The sequence below is a fragment of the Salmo trutta genome, chromosome 29 (genome assembly GCF_901001165.1).
Source record: "Salmo trutta chromosome 29, fSalTru1.1, whole genome shotgun sequence".
In the NCBI taxonomy this organism is placed as follows: domain Eukaryota; kingdom Metazoa; phylum Chordata; class Actinopteri; order Salmoniformes; family Salmonidae; genus Salmo; species Salmo trutta.
In genome coordinates, this window is record NC_042985.1 from 37,601,168 (window position 1) to 37,616,741 (window position 15,574).

General features: G+C 41.8%; 1 protein-coding gene across 1 annotated transcript; it reads left to right on the forward strand.

Moving 5' to 3' along the window:
* Window positions 1–504: 504 nt before the first annotated feature.
* On the forward strand, window positions 505–15,111 carry LOC115167559 (zinc finger protein 501). Its single transcript, XM_029722124.1, has 2 exons — window positions 505–799; window positions 9,873–15,111. Exons 1-2 carry the CDS (start codon window positions 607–609, stop codon window positions 11,021–11,023), a joined length of 1,344 nt encoding a protein of 447 aa, XP_029577984.1. The 5' UTR covers window positions 505–606; the 3' UTR covers window positions 11,024–15,111.
* The last annotated feature ends 463 nt before the right edge of the window (window positions 15,112–15,574 follow it).

The window sequence follows — 15,574 nt, forward strand, 5'->3', positions numbered from 1 at the left end:
ACTGCTTGCAGTGCGGTCGCAGAGAGAACAGTTTATGACTAGGGTGTCTGGAGTCTTTGACCATTTTTAAGGCTAGCTTGTTCCTGTTTGTTCTTGGGGCGTTTTGCCTTCAGTTTATACCGTATAGTGTCCAGGAACTAAATTGTAAGCTGTTTGACCACAGTAAAAGGCTAACAACACTCCGTATTATTCAGAGCCCCATGAAATGGCACCATATATGCATTCTACAGACCCTACTGAGTATTCCCTACTATACTTTTACGGTGTCACCCAGAATAGTTTTTGCTCTTTAAGCCAATATGTATTCCATATACAGTGGGGCATTTATTTGAACATGGAACATGTTCCCACATTTAATGCAAATGTAATTTAAATATAAACAAATATGAATCATTGTTAATGTTTACAGAATAATGTTTCATATATCATGAATCAATGCAAGTTATTGATACTTTTATACTATGACGTGCGGGACTTATATTTAGAAAATGTTCGACATTCCGTGACCCGGAAATACTTCTTTAAGTGTTGCTGACTAGACGTTGTTAAAGCGTCGTATTAACCGAATCACAAAAATAGAACAAGTAGACGGACATTTCAACCAAAATGTCAAAATTACAGTTGTTGCAAGCGTTTCTCTCCGATCGATTAACAACAGTGGCTGTAGAGATATCCGTGGTAGTGGAAAAGGCGTTTGCAGAGTACCAAGATGAGATATCACGTTCAAAGGAGGAGAATCAACGCCTGCAGAGGCTGCTGGATTCGGTTTTTAATCCCGATCTGAAATTACATAAAGCAGGTAGGCAAGTTTTATATGTTTACGTTACATTTTTAAATGCGTAATTTAACAGACGCTCTTGTCCAGAGCATTCCTTCTTAGTCATTTAGGCACAATGGAGAGTGTTGGAAGTCAGGGGTTGCCAGGTCCAGTGACCACTTAAATGCCCAAAAGGCCTGAAAGCTAGCCCCCTTTTTCCCAAGAGAGTTGCCACATTTATACAATAAACAATTTCCTCATAATGTTATCGAGCCAATTAAGAAGGAATACCGACGTAACTTGGAACTACGTTAGAGGCAAAATTCGGTTTTCATCAAAATAATAATTATTGCGGACTATGACATGATGTAATAAACTAATTTGAATATGTTGCAATAGAAAATATAATTTGCCCTTATTAAAGTCGCCAGATAATTTTCCATCAATGGATGTCGATTAAACTTGTTTGACTGCTATGATTAAGCAATAAGGCACGAGGGGGTATGGTATATAGCCAATATACCACTGCTAAGACTTATTTTGCATGACGCAATGCGGAGTGCCTGGATACAGCCGTTATTGGCCATATACCACAAACCCCCAGTGTGCCTTATTGCTATTATAAACTGGTTACCAACATAAAATTACTTTTTTTTGTCATACCTAAGGTATATGGTCTGATATACCACGGCTTTCAGCCAAGCAGCATTCAGGGCTTGAATCCCTTTTGGCATGTGCATAACTAGATAAATCCGACAGGAGAGTTTGAGTGATGAAAGTTGGACAGAGGATCTCAATCTCAGAGCAAGAAACACTTGGACAAATCTTTTATTTTATTTTTAATGTTAGGCTATTTTCTGGCAAATGTGCCATTATGTGCCAGATGTTAAGACTACAAACAGTTATTAATGGACCATTTGCGAGATGCACTTGTCATTTCAATAGGCATAGGCTACAGACTAAAATCTGAGTTTATGATTGTAATTCAACTTTTCTATGGTTTCTGAGCTAGATGCAGGTAGCCTAAAGTCACTGAAAGGCCTACATCTAATTTCAGATAGTCTACAGTAGCCTAGGAAAAATATAGGCAAGATGTAAACTGAACAATTTAGCAGCTTGATTCGTTCAAATTAACAGACTCATTTATTCAACATGAATAGTTTGGCGATTTCGATGTAAGAAGTGCTTCTGTTGCCCACTAGCCTGCTGAAATAGGATACTGAGGATGGGGTTGTAGTTTCAATCACTAAATTAAATATTCATAATATGTGTATGAACTGAATATGCTTGTCAACAACCGCCAGTGTTTATTTTTTATATCTCTAGCCTAATCTGATCTAATGCGTTCTAACAACTCATCGGCAATTGCAATAGAGCTTTGATAACTTCCAATTTAATTAACTAAACATTTCCATTAATAATTGCGTAATAACACAAGGCTACTACAACAATACACTGAAGTTATCGGCTATTTATTAAATACATTTTTTTGCCAGCTCCAGGTAGGCTACCAAGTGGTACAAATTGATATGCAATGATTCCAGTCATTTTTAGAGATGATGGCGCCAACAGAGATGGTCGCCTCACTTCAGGTCCTTACAAAACTATGCAGTTATGAATTTTTTGATGTACTATTTCTTACATTCTTATCCCAGAAAATCTCAAGTGTTATTACAAACAGCCGGGAAGAACTGTTGGATATAAAAGCGATGTCAACTTACCATCATTACGACCAGGAATACATCTTTCCCAAAGCGGATCCTTTGCTCGGATCTCCACCCTGGACATGCGATCTTATCCCAGAGGCCAACCCAAAACAGCGTGGTTGCCGCAGGAGAGGCAGATGGAGCGGCCCACTGGTCAGACTCAGAAGGCGAGCACACCATCCACCGCTTCCTAGCATATTACTCGCTAATGCTCTAGATAACAAGGTGGACGAAATTAGGGCACGAGTTGCCTTCCAGAGAGACATCAGAGATTGTAACATTCTCTGTTTCACGGAAACATGGCTCACTCGGGATACGTTGTCAGAGTCGGTACAGCCACCCGGTTTCTTCACGCATCGCACCGACAGAAACAAACATCTCTCTGGTAAGAAGAAGGGCGGGGGTGTATGCCTTATGATTAACGACTCATGGTGTATTCACAACAACATACAGGAACTCAAGTCATTTTTTTGTTCACCTGACCTAGAATTCCTTACAATCAAATGCCGACCGCATTATCTTACAAGAGAATTCTCTTCAATTATAGTCACAGCCGTGTTTATCCCCCCCCCCCCCCCAAGCAGATAACTTGTGGGCCCTGAAAGAACTTCACTGGACTCTATGTAAACTGGAAACCATACATGCTGAGGCTGCATTTATTGTAGCTGGGGATTTTAACAAAGCTAACTTAAGATCAATACTCCCTAAATTCTATCAGCATATCGAATGTGCGACATGAGCTGGCAGAATTCTGGATCATTGCTACTCAAACTTCTGCGATGCATACAAAGCCCTCCTGCTGCAATTGCCTTTGCAAAATCTGACCATGAATCCATTTTGTTGCTCCCAGCTTATAGACAGAAACTTAAACAGGAAACGCCCATGCTCAGATCAATACAACGCTGGTCTGACCAATCAGATTCCACGCTTCAAGATTGAGCGAGTTTATTAGCAAGTGCATCAGATGTCGTACCCGCTGGGACTATTAAAACCTTCCCTAACCAGAAACCGTGGATTAATGGCAGCATTCGCGCAAAACTGAAAGCGTGAACCACCGCCTTTAGTCATGGCAAGGCGACCGGAAAGATGACCGAATACAAACAGTGCCGCTATTCCCTCCGCAAGGCAATCAAACAAGCGTCAGTATAGAGACAAAGTAGAGTCGCAATTCAACGGCTCAAGCACGAGACGTATGTGGCAGGGTCTACAGTCAATCACAGATTACAAAAAGAAAACCAGCCCCGTCGCGGACATCGACGTCTTGCTCCCAGACAAATTAAACAACTAGTTTGCATCGCTTTGAGGACAATACAGTGCCACTGACACGGCCTGCTAACAAAGCCTGTGGGCTCTCCTTCTCTGTGGCCAATGTGAGTAAAACATTTAAACGTGTTAACCCTTGCAAGGCTGCTGGCCCAGACGGCATCCCTAGCCGCGTCCTTAGAGCATGCGCAGACCAGCTGGCTGGTGTGTTTACGGACATATTCAACCAATCCCTATCAGAGTCTGTTGTCACCACATGCTTCAAGATGGCCACCATTATTCCTGTTCCCAAGAAAGCTAAGGTAACTGAACTAAATTACTATCGCCCCATTGCACTCACTTTTGTCATCATGAAGTGCTTTGAGAGACTAGTCAAGGATCATATCACCACCACCCTACCTGATACCATAGACCCCCTCCAATTTGCTTATCGCCCCAATAGGTCCACTGACGATGCAATCACCTGCACACTGCCCTATCCCATCTGGACAAGAGGAATACCTATGCAAGAATGCTGTTCATTAACTACAGCTCAGCATTTAACACCATAGTACCTTCCAAGCTCATCATTAAGCTTGAAGCCCTGGGTCTCGACCCTGCCCTATGCAACTGGGTCCTGGAGTTTTTGACGGGCCTCCCCCAGGTGGTGAAGGAAGGAAACATCTCCACCCCGCTGATCCTCAACACTGGGGCCCCACAAGGGTGCGTTCTCAGCTATCTCCTGTACTCCCTGTTCACCCATGATTGCGTGGCAATGCACGCTTCCAACTCAATCATCAAGTTTGCAGAGTACACTACAGTGGTAGGCCTGATTACCAACAACGTCGAGACAGCCTACAGGGAGGAGGTGAGAGCCCACGGAGTGTGGTGTCAGGAAAATAACCTCTCACTCAACGTCAACAAAACAAAGGAGATGTTCGTGGACTACAGGAAACAGCATAGGGAGCACCCCCCTATCTACATCGATGGGACAGTAGTGAAGGTGGAAAGTTTAAATTTCCTCAGCGTACACATCACGGACAAACTGAAATGGTCCACCCACACAGACAGCGTGGTGAAGAAGGCGCAACAGCGCCTCTTCAACCTTAGGTAGCTGAAGAAATTTGTCTTGTCATCTAAAACACTCACAAACCTTTACAGATGCACAATCGAGAGCATCCTGTCTGGCTGTATCACCGGCTGGTACGGCAATTGAACCGCCTTCAAGCACAAGGCTCTCCAGAGGGTAGTGAGGTCTGCACAACGCATCACCAGGGGCAAACTACCTGCCCTCCAGGACACCTACAGCACCTGATGTCACAGGAAGGCGAAAAAGATGATCAAGGACAGCATCCACCCGAGCCACTGCCTGTTCACCCCGCTATCATCCAGAAAGCGAGGTCAGTACAGGTGCATTAAAGCTGGGAACGAGAGACTGAAAAACAGCTTCTATCTCAAGGCCATCAGACTGTTAAACAGCCATCACTAACATAGAGAGGCTGCTGCCAACATACAGACTCAAATCTCTGGCCACTTAAATTAATGGACTTAATAAAGGTATCACTAGTAACTTTAAATAACACTACTTTAATAATGTTTACATATCCTACATTACTCATCTCATATGTACAGTTGTGGCCAAAAGGTGAGAATGACACAAATATTAATTTTCACAAAGTCTGCTGCCTCAGTTTGTATGATGGCAATTTGCATATACTCCAGAATGTTATGAAGAGTGATCAGATGAATTGCAATTAATTGCAAAGTCCCTCTCTGCCATGCAAATGAATCCCCAAAAAACATTTCCACTGCATTTCAGCCCTGCCACAAAAGGACCAGCTGACATCATGTCAGTGATTCTTGCGTTAACACAAGTGTGAGTGTTGACGAGGACAAGGCTGGAGATCACTCTGTCATGCTGATTGAGTTCAAAGCTTCAAAAGGAGGGTGGTGCTTGGAATCATTGTTCTTCCTCTGTCAATCATGGTTACCTGCAAGGAAACACGTGCCGCCATCATTGCTTTGCACAAAAAGGGCTTCACAGGCAAGGATATTGCTGCCAGTAAGATTGCACCTAAATCAACCATTTATCGGATCATCAAGAACTTCAAGGAGAGCGGTTCAATTGTTGTGAAGAAGGCTTCAGGGCGTCCAAGAAAGTCCAGCAAGCGCCAGCACGTCTCCTAAAGTTGATTCAGCTGCGGGATCGGGGCACCACCAGTACAAAGCTTGCTCAGGAATGGCAGCAGGCAGGTGTGAGTGCATCTGCACGCACAGTGAGGTGAAGACTTTTGGAGGATGGCCTGGTGTCAAGAAGGGCAGCAAAGAAGCCACTTCTCTCCACGAAAAACATCAGGGACAGACTGATATTCTGCAAAAGGTATAGGGATTGGACTGCTGAGGACTGGGGTAAAGTCATTTTCTCTGAATCCCCTTTCCGATTTTTTGGGGCATCCGGAAAAAAGCTTGTCCGGAGAAGTCAAGGTGAGCGCTACCATCAGTCCTGTGTCATGCCAACAGTAAAGCATCCTGAGACCATTCATGTGTGGGGTTGCTTCTCAGCCAAGGGAGTGGGCTCACTCTCAATTTTGCCTAAGAACACAGCCATGAATAAAGAATGGTATCAACACATCCTCCGAGAGCAACTTCTCCCAACCATCCAGGAAAAGTTTGGTGACGAACAATGCCTTTTCCAGCATGATGGAGCACCTTGCCATAAGGCAAAAGTGCTAACTAAGTGGCTCGTAGAACAAAACATAAATTATTTTGGGTCCATGGCCAGGAAACTCCCCAGACCTTAATCCCATTGAACTTGTGGTCAATTCTCAAACAAAACAAAACCAAAAAAAATTCTGACAAACTGCAAGCATTGATTATGCAAGAATGGGCTGCCATCAGTCAGGATGTGGCCCAGAAGTTAATTGACAGCATGCCAGGGCGGATTGCAGAGGTCTTGAAAAAGAAGGGTCAACACTGCAAATATTAACTCTTTGCATCAACTTCATGTAATTGTTAATAAAAGCCTTTGACACTTATGAAATGCTTGTAATTATATTTCAGTATTCCATAGTAACATCTGACAAAAATATCTAAAGACACTGAAGCAGCAAACTTTGTGGAAATTAATGTGTCATTGTCAAAACTTTTGGCCACGACTGTATATACTGTATTCTATACCATCTACTGCATCTTGCCTATGCCACACGCCATCGCTCATCCATACATTTATATGTACAGTTGAAGTCGGAAGTTTACATACACCTTAGTCAAATACATTTAAACTCAGTTTTTCACAATTCCTGACATTTAATCCTAGTTAAAATTCCCTGTCTTAGGTCAGTTAGGATCACCACTTAATTTTAAGAATGCGAAATGTCAAAATAATAGTAGAGAGAATGATTTATTTCAGCTTTTATTTCTTTCATCACATTCCCAGTGGGTCAGAAGTTTACATACACTCAATTAGTATTTGGTAGCATTGCCTTTAAATTGTTTCACTTGGGTCAAATGTTTCGGGTAGCCTTCCACAAGCTTCCCACAATAAGTTGGGTGAATTTTGGCCCATTTCTCTTGACAGAGCTGGTGTAACTGAGTCAGGTTTGTAGGCCTCCTTGCTCACACATGCTTTTTCAGTTCTGCCCATACATTTTCTATAGGATTGAGGTCAGGGCTTTGTGATGGCCACTCCAATATTTTGTTGTCCTTAAGCCATTTTGCCACAACTTTGGAAGATTGCTTGGGGTCATTGTCCATTTGGAAGACCCATTTGAGACCAAGCTTTAACTTCCTGACTGATGTCTTGAGATGTTGCTTTAATATATCCACATAGTTTTCCTTCCTCATGATGCCATCTATTTTGTGAAGGGCACCAGTCCCTCTTGCAGCAAAGCACCCCCACAACATGATGCTGCCACCCCTGTCCTTCGTGGTTGGGATGGTGTTCTTCAGTTTGCAAGCCTCCCCCTTTTTCCTCCAACATAACGATGGTCATTATGGCCAAACAGTTCTATTTTTGTTTCATCAGACCAGAGGACATTTCTCCAAAAAGTATGATCTTCGTCCTCATGTGCAAACCGTAGTCTGGCTTTTTTATGGCGTTTTGGAGCAGTGGCTTCTTCCTTGATGAGCGGCCTTTCAGGTTATGTCGATATAGGACTTGTTTTACTGTGGATATAGATACTTTTGTACCGGTTTCCTCCAGCATCTTCAAAAGGTCCTTTGCTGTTGTTCTGGGATTGATTTTCACGTTTCGCACCAAAGTACGTTCATCTCTAGGAGACAGAACACGTCTCCTTCCTGAGCGGTATAACGACTGCGTGGTCCCATGGTGTTTATACTTGCGTACTATTGTTTGTACAGATGAACGTGGTACCATCAGGCGTTTGGAAATTGCTCCCAAGGATGAACCAGACTTGTGTAGGTCTACAATTTTGTTTCTGAGGTCTTGGCTGATTTCTTTTGATTTTCCCATGATGTCAAGTAAATAGGCACTGGCTTTGAAGGTAAGCCTTGAAATACATCCACAGGTACACCTCCAATTGACTCAAATTATGTCAATTAGCCTATCAGAAGCTTCTAAAGCCATGACATCATTTTCTGGAATTTTCCAAGCTGTTTAAAGTCACAGTCAACTTAGTGTATGTACACTTCTGACCCACTGGAATTGTGATACAGTGAAATAATCTGTCTGTAAACAATTGTTGGATAAATTACTTGTGTCATGCACAAAGTAGATGTCCTAACCGATTCCAAAACTATAGTTTGTTAACAAGAAATTTGTGGAGTGGTTGAAAAACAAGTTTTCATGACTCCAACCTAAGTGTATGTAAACTTCCGACTTCAACTGTACATATTCTAATTATCCCTTTACATTTGTGTGTATAAGGTAGTTGTGAATTTGTTACATTACTTGTTAGATATTACTGCATATAGTCGGAACTAGAAGCACAAGCATTTCGCTGACACTCGCATTAACATCTGCTAACCATGTGTATGTGACCAATAAAATTTGACTTCAACATATGTATTGTATCAAATGGTAGCCTACAATGGCATATAAAGTAATAGGCTACTGGGTGCAAAACTGCGAACATGGCAACCCTGGTGGAAGTTAGCCCAAGAATGTACACTTAAGACGTTTAAGGCACTGAGGTAAAATTTGTTTCATATTGGATATTCGGTGCTCTCGTCAATAGCTATTGAACCAAGTATGCCATGACTATCAAGATGGTGTATTCTGAAACAGAGTTGATGGAGAACAATCCACACCTTTAAAAAAAATGTGGGATTTCAATCTTCAATAGCTCTTACACAACGCATGTGCAGGCTGTTTTACGGCCGTGACATCACGTCACGCATTGGGTTTGTCCATCCTCCCTTGATTCCGAATATATCATTCTCATTGTCATGGCACGCTTTGTGTACGAGCTACTGAAGATTGAAAGCCGGGAAAGTTTTTACATTTTAATCGGTCTTACACAATGCGGGGTGCAGGCTGTGTTACGGACGTGACGTCACGCATTGATACTGACCCAAATGTGTTTGATTTTTAGAGTCTGGATTGTGTTTTGGATATCCATTTGGAATGAATTGATGTCATTTTTATTTATTACTATCATTTTAAATCGTTTGAACTATTGAAGATTGAAACCCGAAAACAAGCCATACATTTTTGCCCATCCTCCCCCGATTCAGAGTAAGTGTATGTAAACTTCCGACTTCAACTGTGTATCTTTTTAAAGAAATCTAATCTTTAACTCTGTATTGTTGGAAATGGATCCGTAAGCATTGGTAGTCTCCACATGTTGTCTACGAAGCATGTGATAAATACAATTTGATTTAAAAAATATATGATTTGATGGCATGGTTGCATGGACGCACGGTCAAAAGACTGTGTGGCTGCCATTCCTGTCACTCCCAATTGGCCTTGGAGCCTATAGGCCTTTTAACTGTTTAGTGGCAATTACACATACAACAGTGCAGCTCACTCTCACTGTCTCTGAAGATTGAATAAACTATTTGGCTCCTACGTCATCAGTCATATCTACGCTATGTGGGTGAAGCTAACATTAGCTAATAAATCATGTTAAGAGTCAAGTCACAGAGGTAGATTATTTATTGGAATGTATAGATTTTTCTTGAAAGTTTTTTCCTATCTTTCCTTCCAGACCCCCTGCAGCTCACTCTCACTGTCTCTGAAGACGAGGTTCCCTCTGACCAGCAGCACTCTGAGCAGGTTTGGAGTGATCAAGAGGACACAGAGTTCTTCATTCCCTGTGTGGAAAGTGACAGTGATCAGGGCTCACACTTTTACCAAACTGGGAAGAACAGCAAGAGGGACTCCCTATCCACAATTGCAGCAGAACAGATCCAAACAAAACCTGATGGAGAGGATGACGGAATATCAGAATCAACCAGTTATGCTCCCCTCACACAGCTAAAGCCTCTAAAAATCAAGAGAACACGGTTAAAGAAAGGACAAAGCTCTTACATCTGCGCTGAGGTCAAGACAACCAGTGAGCTGATAGAGCCATTGGGGGATCACACAAGGAAGAGGTCCTACAGTTGTACTGAATGCACAGCAACCTATGACAGACCATGTCATTTGAAAACACACAAGAGAACTCACACCGGTGAGAAACCATTTGAGTGCAAAGACTGTGGTAAATGCTTTAACCGCAAGTATTGCCTGCACGTGCATATGTTAACACACACACGGGAGAAACCGTACTGCTGCCATTATTGTGGCAAATGCTTTGCTCTAAACACAAGACTAATAGATCATCTGAGGATACACACAGGGGAGAAACCATTCAAGTGCCCTTTCTGTGCCAGATGCTTTACATTTCTATCTCACTTAAGTCGTCACAAGAAGCTCCATACAGGAGAGAGGCCATTTCAATGCAATGTATGTGGGAAATGCTACACACGGAAGGAGCACCTGACAGACCATATGAGATCCCACACTGGAACAAAACCATACAGCTGTAAGCAATGTGGCAAATGCTACAAACTGCAGGGAAACCTGAGATCGCATATGGCGAGTCACACAGGGGGGAAATCATGCAAGTGCCCTGTGTGTGGACTAGGTGTTATAAATCTTAATCGCCACATGCAAGTTCATGCAGGGGAGAAACCGCATCAATGCCAAGATTGTGGGAAGTGCTTTAACAGAAAGGAAAAACTGACAGAGCACTTAAGGACTCACACAGGAGAGAAACCGTATCGATGTCATGATTGTGGTGAATGCTTTAGGCTCAATGTAACCCTGAAGAAACACATGATGACGCACACTGCTGCGGCAAGTACTTCTCCATGAAAGAATATATGAGAACTCAAGAGGACACACACAGGGACAAATCTGTTCACTGCTCAGTGCATTGCATGTTTCAGCAATATTGTTTAGATTGAATTTGAACAATGTTTCAGTCAGAAGGGTACAAAAGCTGAAAAACATACGCACATCCAGTCAGAAGGGTACCTTGAACTGTGACATGTGGTTTTAAACAGGACAGAAACTGTATAGGTGCAATGATTCTGGTCAATGCCCTAATCAAAAGGCATGCTTGAAAAACATTTTTTTTAAACATTTACTGAGCATTTTTGATGCATTTGAAGAACACAACACCACAGTATGTGCAAAAAGATCAATCTTGAAAGAGGTTTGTGAGGTGCAAATTAACAGTATATGTCGAAAATAAAGATTTGACCTCGTAGCTATTATGATTTTAAATTATTTACAGTGACAAAAATATAAACGCAACATATTTCATGAGCTGAAAAAAAGAGCCCCGAATTTTTCCATACACACAAAGCTTATTTCTCTCAAATGTTGTGCACAAATTTGTTTACATCCCTGTTAGTGAGCATTTCTCCTTTGCCTAGGTAGTCCCTCCACTTGATAGGTGTGGCATATCAAGAAGCTTATTAAACAGGATGATCATTACCTATGTGCAGCTTGTGCTGGGAACAAAAGGCCACACTAAAATGTGTAGTTTTGTCACACAACACAATGCCGCAGATGTCTCAAGTTTTGAGGGAGCGTGCAATTGGCATTCTGACTGCAGGAATGTCCACCAGAGTTGTTGCCAGAGTATTGAATGTTTATTTCTCTCCTATAAGCTGCCTCCAACGTCGTTTTTGAGAATTTAGCAGGAAGTCTAACCGGCCTCATAACCGCAGACCACGTGTAACCACGCCAGCCCAGGACCTCCACATCCGGCTTCTTCCCCTGCGGGATCGTCTGAGACCAGCCACCCGGACAGCTGTTGAAACTGAGGAGTATTTCGGTCTGTAATAAAGCCCTTTTGTGGGGAAAAACTCATTCTGATTGGCTGGGCCTGGAATCCAAATGTGTGGACCTATGCCCCTGCCCACCCATGGTTGCCCATTCATGTGAAATCCATAGATTAGGGCCTAATTCATTCCTTTATATGAACTGTAAATCAGTAAAATCGTTGAAATTGTTGCATGTTGCGTTTATATTTTGTTCAGTATATTATTTCATAATTTCTTGTTAACAATATTAAACTTAGATCTTCACTACCAGTTATACTGTAAATGCTTATGCAAACACTGTTGCCTTCCCTAGGTTTTCCCCCATTTGGAGACCAGACCTTTTTTCATTTTTTTTATGTTTTGAGTTGCAGTGACCTTTTTATTTAATATATTTTGTGTGCCTCATTCTAATTTAGTATGATTTCTTTGGCAGTGACCTTTTTATTGAATATATTTTGTATTCCTTAATTTTCGTACAAAGCTGAAGAAAATACATCACATGTTTTTTTTGCAGGTGCTGGAGTTATAGGGGAACTACCTCATGCGCCCAGATGATTTTGTTACAACTGATGGATGCCTGATGAGCCCTAAGGGTCAAAATGTTGTAACTTCAAAATCACCTGGGAGCATGAACAGCAATGTGCGCCATTTTGCTTTTATTTTTCACCTCATTCTAATTTTACACGATCTATGGCTTGCTGTGTTTCTCCCTTGTGTTTTCTAATTGATTCATTGCAGACTCCTCCCCCTTGGCTGTGCTCCTTGAAGATGGGAGTTGGCCCAGGCATGCCACAACTGGGCCTGATCTTGATTTAAAGAGCTCCCACACAATTGAAAAGGAGCTTTCAGCCCCAGTCTAGGCCTGCTGCTGGAAGGAGAAGACACCCAGTCAGCATAGATACCAGGAGCCAGAGGGGGACCAGTCGACAACGCTCTCTACCACACAGATAAATGGCAATCGATCCCTAAGCATGTGAGGTTGAATACTTCTAATCAGAATGGATCCCTCCCTCATCCATGTTTTTCTCTCTCCCTCTGGCTACCACTGCTGTTCCGTGGGCTGGGTGCCCAGAATGGATGACGGCGCGTAACTACCGACAACGAACAAACGATGGAATGGTGGTGGCCATCTTGAGGACCTCCAGCAGCATGGATTGTATCTCTGTATTTGCAGGTTCCATCAAGTATAATTTGATTTTATAAGACCTTTTTTAATGCCACTTGAAATTAAATTTAATACCAATTTTGAGGTCTGCGTGTGCCACAAACCTGCTAATATTCAAAAAAAAACATTTCACGCCGTCACCAATAGAAAAAAATGAGTAGGCTAATCATCTTCTAATATCATAGAAAGTACGAACATCGTGCTGGACTCCACCTTAAACTTAATTTGGGTGCTGGATCCTCGTGTGTGTGTGTGTGTGTGTGTGTGTGTGTGTGTGTGTGTGTGTGTGTATAATCCACAGATCAGAAATAGGTAAATAAACTTACATTTGTATTGCCGCACAAACGTTCGGTATGAGCCCATTAAACATTTGCATAATTGGGCACAACTGGCAATCTCATAGCAGTTCCTTGAACCTGAAGAAATGTTTGAAGACCATTATCTTCAGGTTCAAGGAACTGCTATGGGATTGCCAGTTGTGCCCAATTATGCAAATGTCTTTATGGTCTTGTACCGAAAGGGGAAATTTGAGTTGGACTTTTTATACGGTAATAATCTCCTATTCTAAGTTTAGCAAAGTGTTTTATGAGATCGATGACATCTTTTTTTCATTTGGTCAGGTAATGATCTTAAATTGGAAGAATTTTATACATACATGAATTCATTAATACCATCCATTAAATTACGTTAGTATCCGATATAGAACATGTTTCCTTTTTGGAAAGATGGCAATTGCTTGCACACTGAGGTGTACAGAAAAGAACCATATTGAAATCCCTTTCTTCATTTCAACAGTTAGCATACATTTGTTTTTTTTTACCATATAGCCAACTCCTTCGCATTTGTGACTGAATGATAAATCACAATGTACATGCCAAAGATTTCTGTGAACAATTCTAAACAAGAGGTTATAAAGAGTCAATTGCCTTTAGAGAGTGAGACGAGCGGAATGCATTATTGCAACCACATCAAAGGAATCCCTCTCCTCTCTCAGCAACTTTGGTGTCCATCTACAGTCCTATTTCAAGGTCGATCAAGGAAGTGGTTAATTGACATTGGCACATATTACACAGAGACCCCAGCTTTGGTAAAGCTTTTGTATCCCCTCTGAGGTTTTGCTATAAGAGACCCTCAAATTTAAGGGATTGTTTAGGAAACTCATATTGACCTAAGAAAAAAAGCATCACATTTTGTGTATCATTCCTGATCGCAATTTCCCTTGTCACGACTGTGTCCGCTGTTATGCCATGATCAGAGGGAACTTTCTTATCCATCCCCAACCGGGTGAGAGGATAAAGGTTTGAGGTAGAATAACATGTAACACCAAATATGTTGTATATCTCCTTAAGTGTTCCTGTAACTTTTATGTGGATAAGACCAAATGTGGAGTTAAGACAAGAATATGTGAGCATAAGAGCTCCATTCGCAACCATGATGAAAAACCACCTGTTGTCAGGCATTTCAATAGCCATAATCATGATCTAAGTGCCTTACTTTATATGGGTATTGAATTGGCAAAGGCGCCATATAGGGGAGGATATGGGGATAAATGACTTCTCCAAAGAGAGATGCATTGCATTCGGAAAAAATATTCAGACCCCTTGACTTTTTCCACATTTTGTTTCATTACAGCCTTATTCTAAAATGTATACAATTGTTTTTCCCCCTCATCAATCTACACACAATACCCCACAATGACGAAGCGAACCGGTTTTTATACATGTTTCACAAACTTTACTCTGTACCTTGTTGAAGCACCTTTAGCAGCGATTACAGCCTCGAGTATTCTTGGGTATGACACTACAAGCTTGGCACACCTGTTTTTGGGGAGTTTCTCCCATTCCTATCTGCATATCTTCTCAAGCTCTGTCAGTTTGGATGGGGAGCATTGCTGCACATGTAACAGATGTAAATCGTACTCTCCTTGCATTGTGTTTTGTCCAAATAAATCACCCCAGACAGTGGTCCCAGTTGAGCATGATTTATTTCTGTTGTTAAATAGGAAACAGCACGTTAGTTGTGCAGGGCTTAACGATGTTGATGGCTGTCGATGGCAAAAGCTGTAGCATGAAAACAACTGTGTTAGCAGTGGGCTTATGTGACTATTACATCGGTGTATACTAGCTAACACACTTATTTACAGCGATCATATGCCAAAGCACATCCCAGAAAGCCCCTCAATCCCTAACAGGTACCATATACCCACACATGTATAAATCAGTAATGTACAGCAAACTTGTACACATTGTAAAATAGAAAACAGTATTCAGAACGTGACCTACCCCTTGCATCACATTTTCATACTGGGGAGACCTGACGTTCGCAATCTCCCCCTATCTGCATGCGGGGCCAATCACAATCATCAGAGTTGAACCAACCAATAAGAATGCTTGAACATTGAATACACCTTTCTTCAGAGGCAAGTGG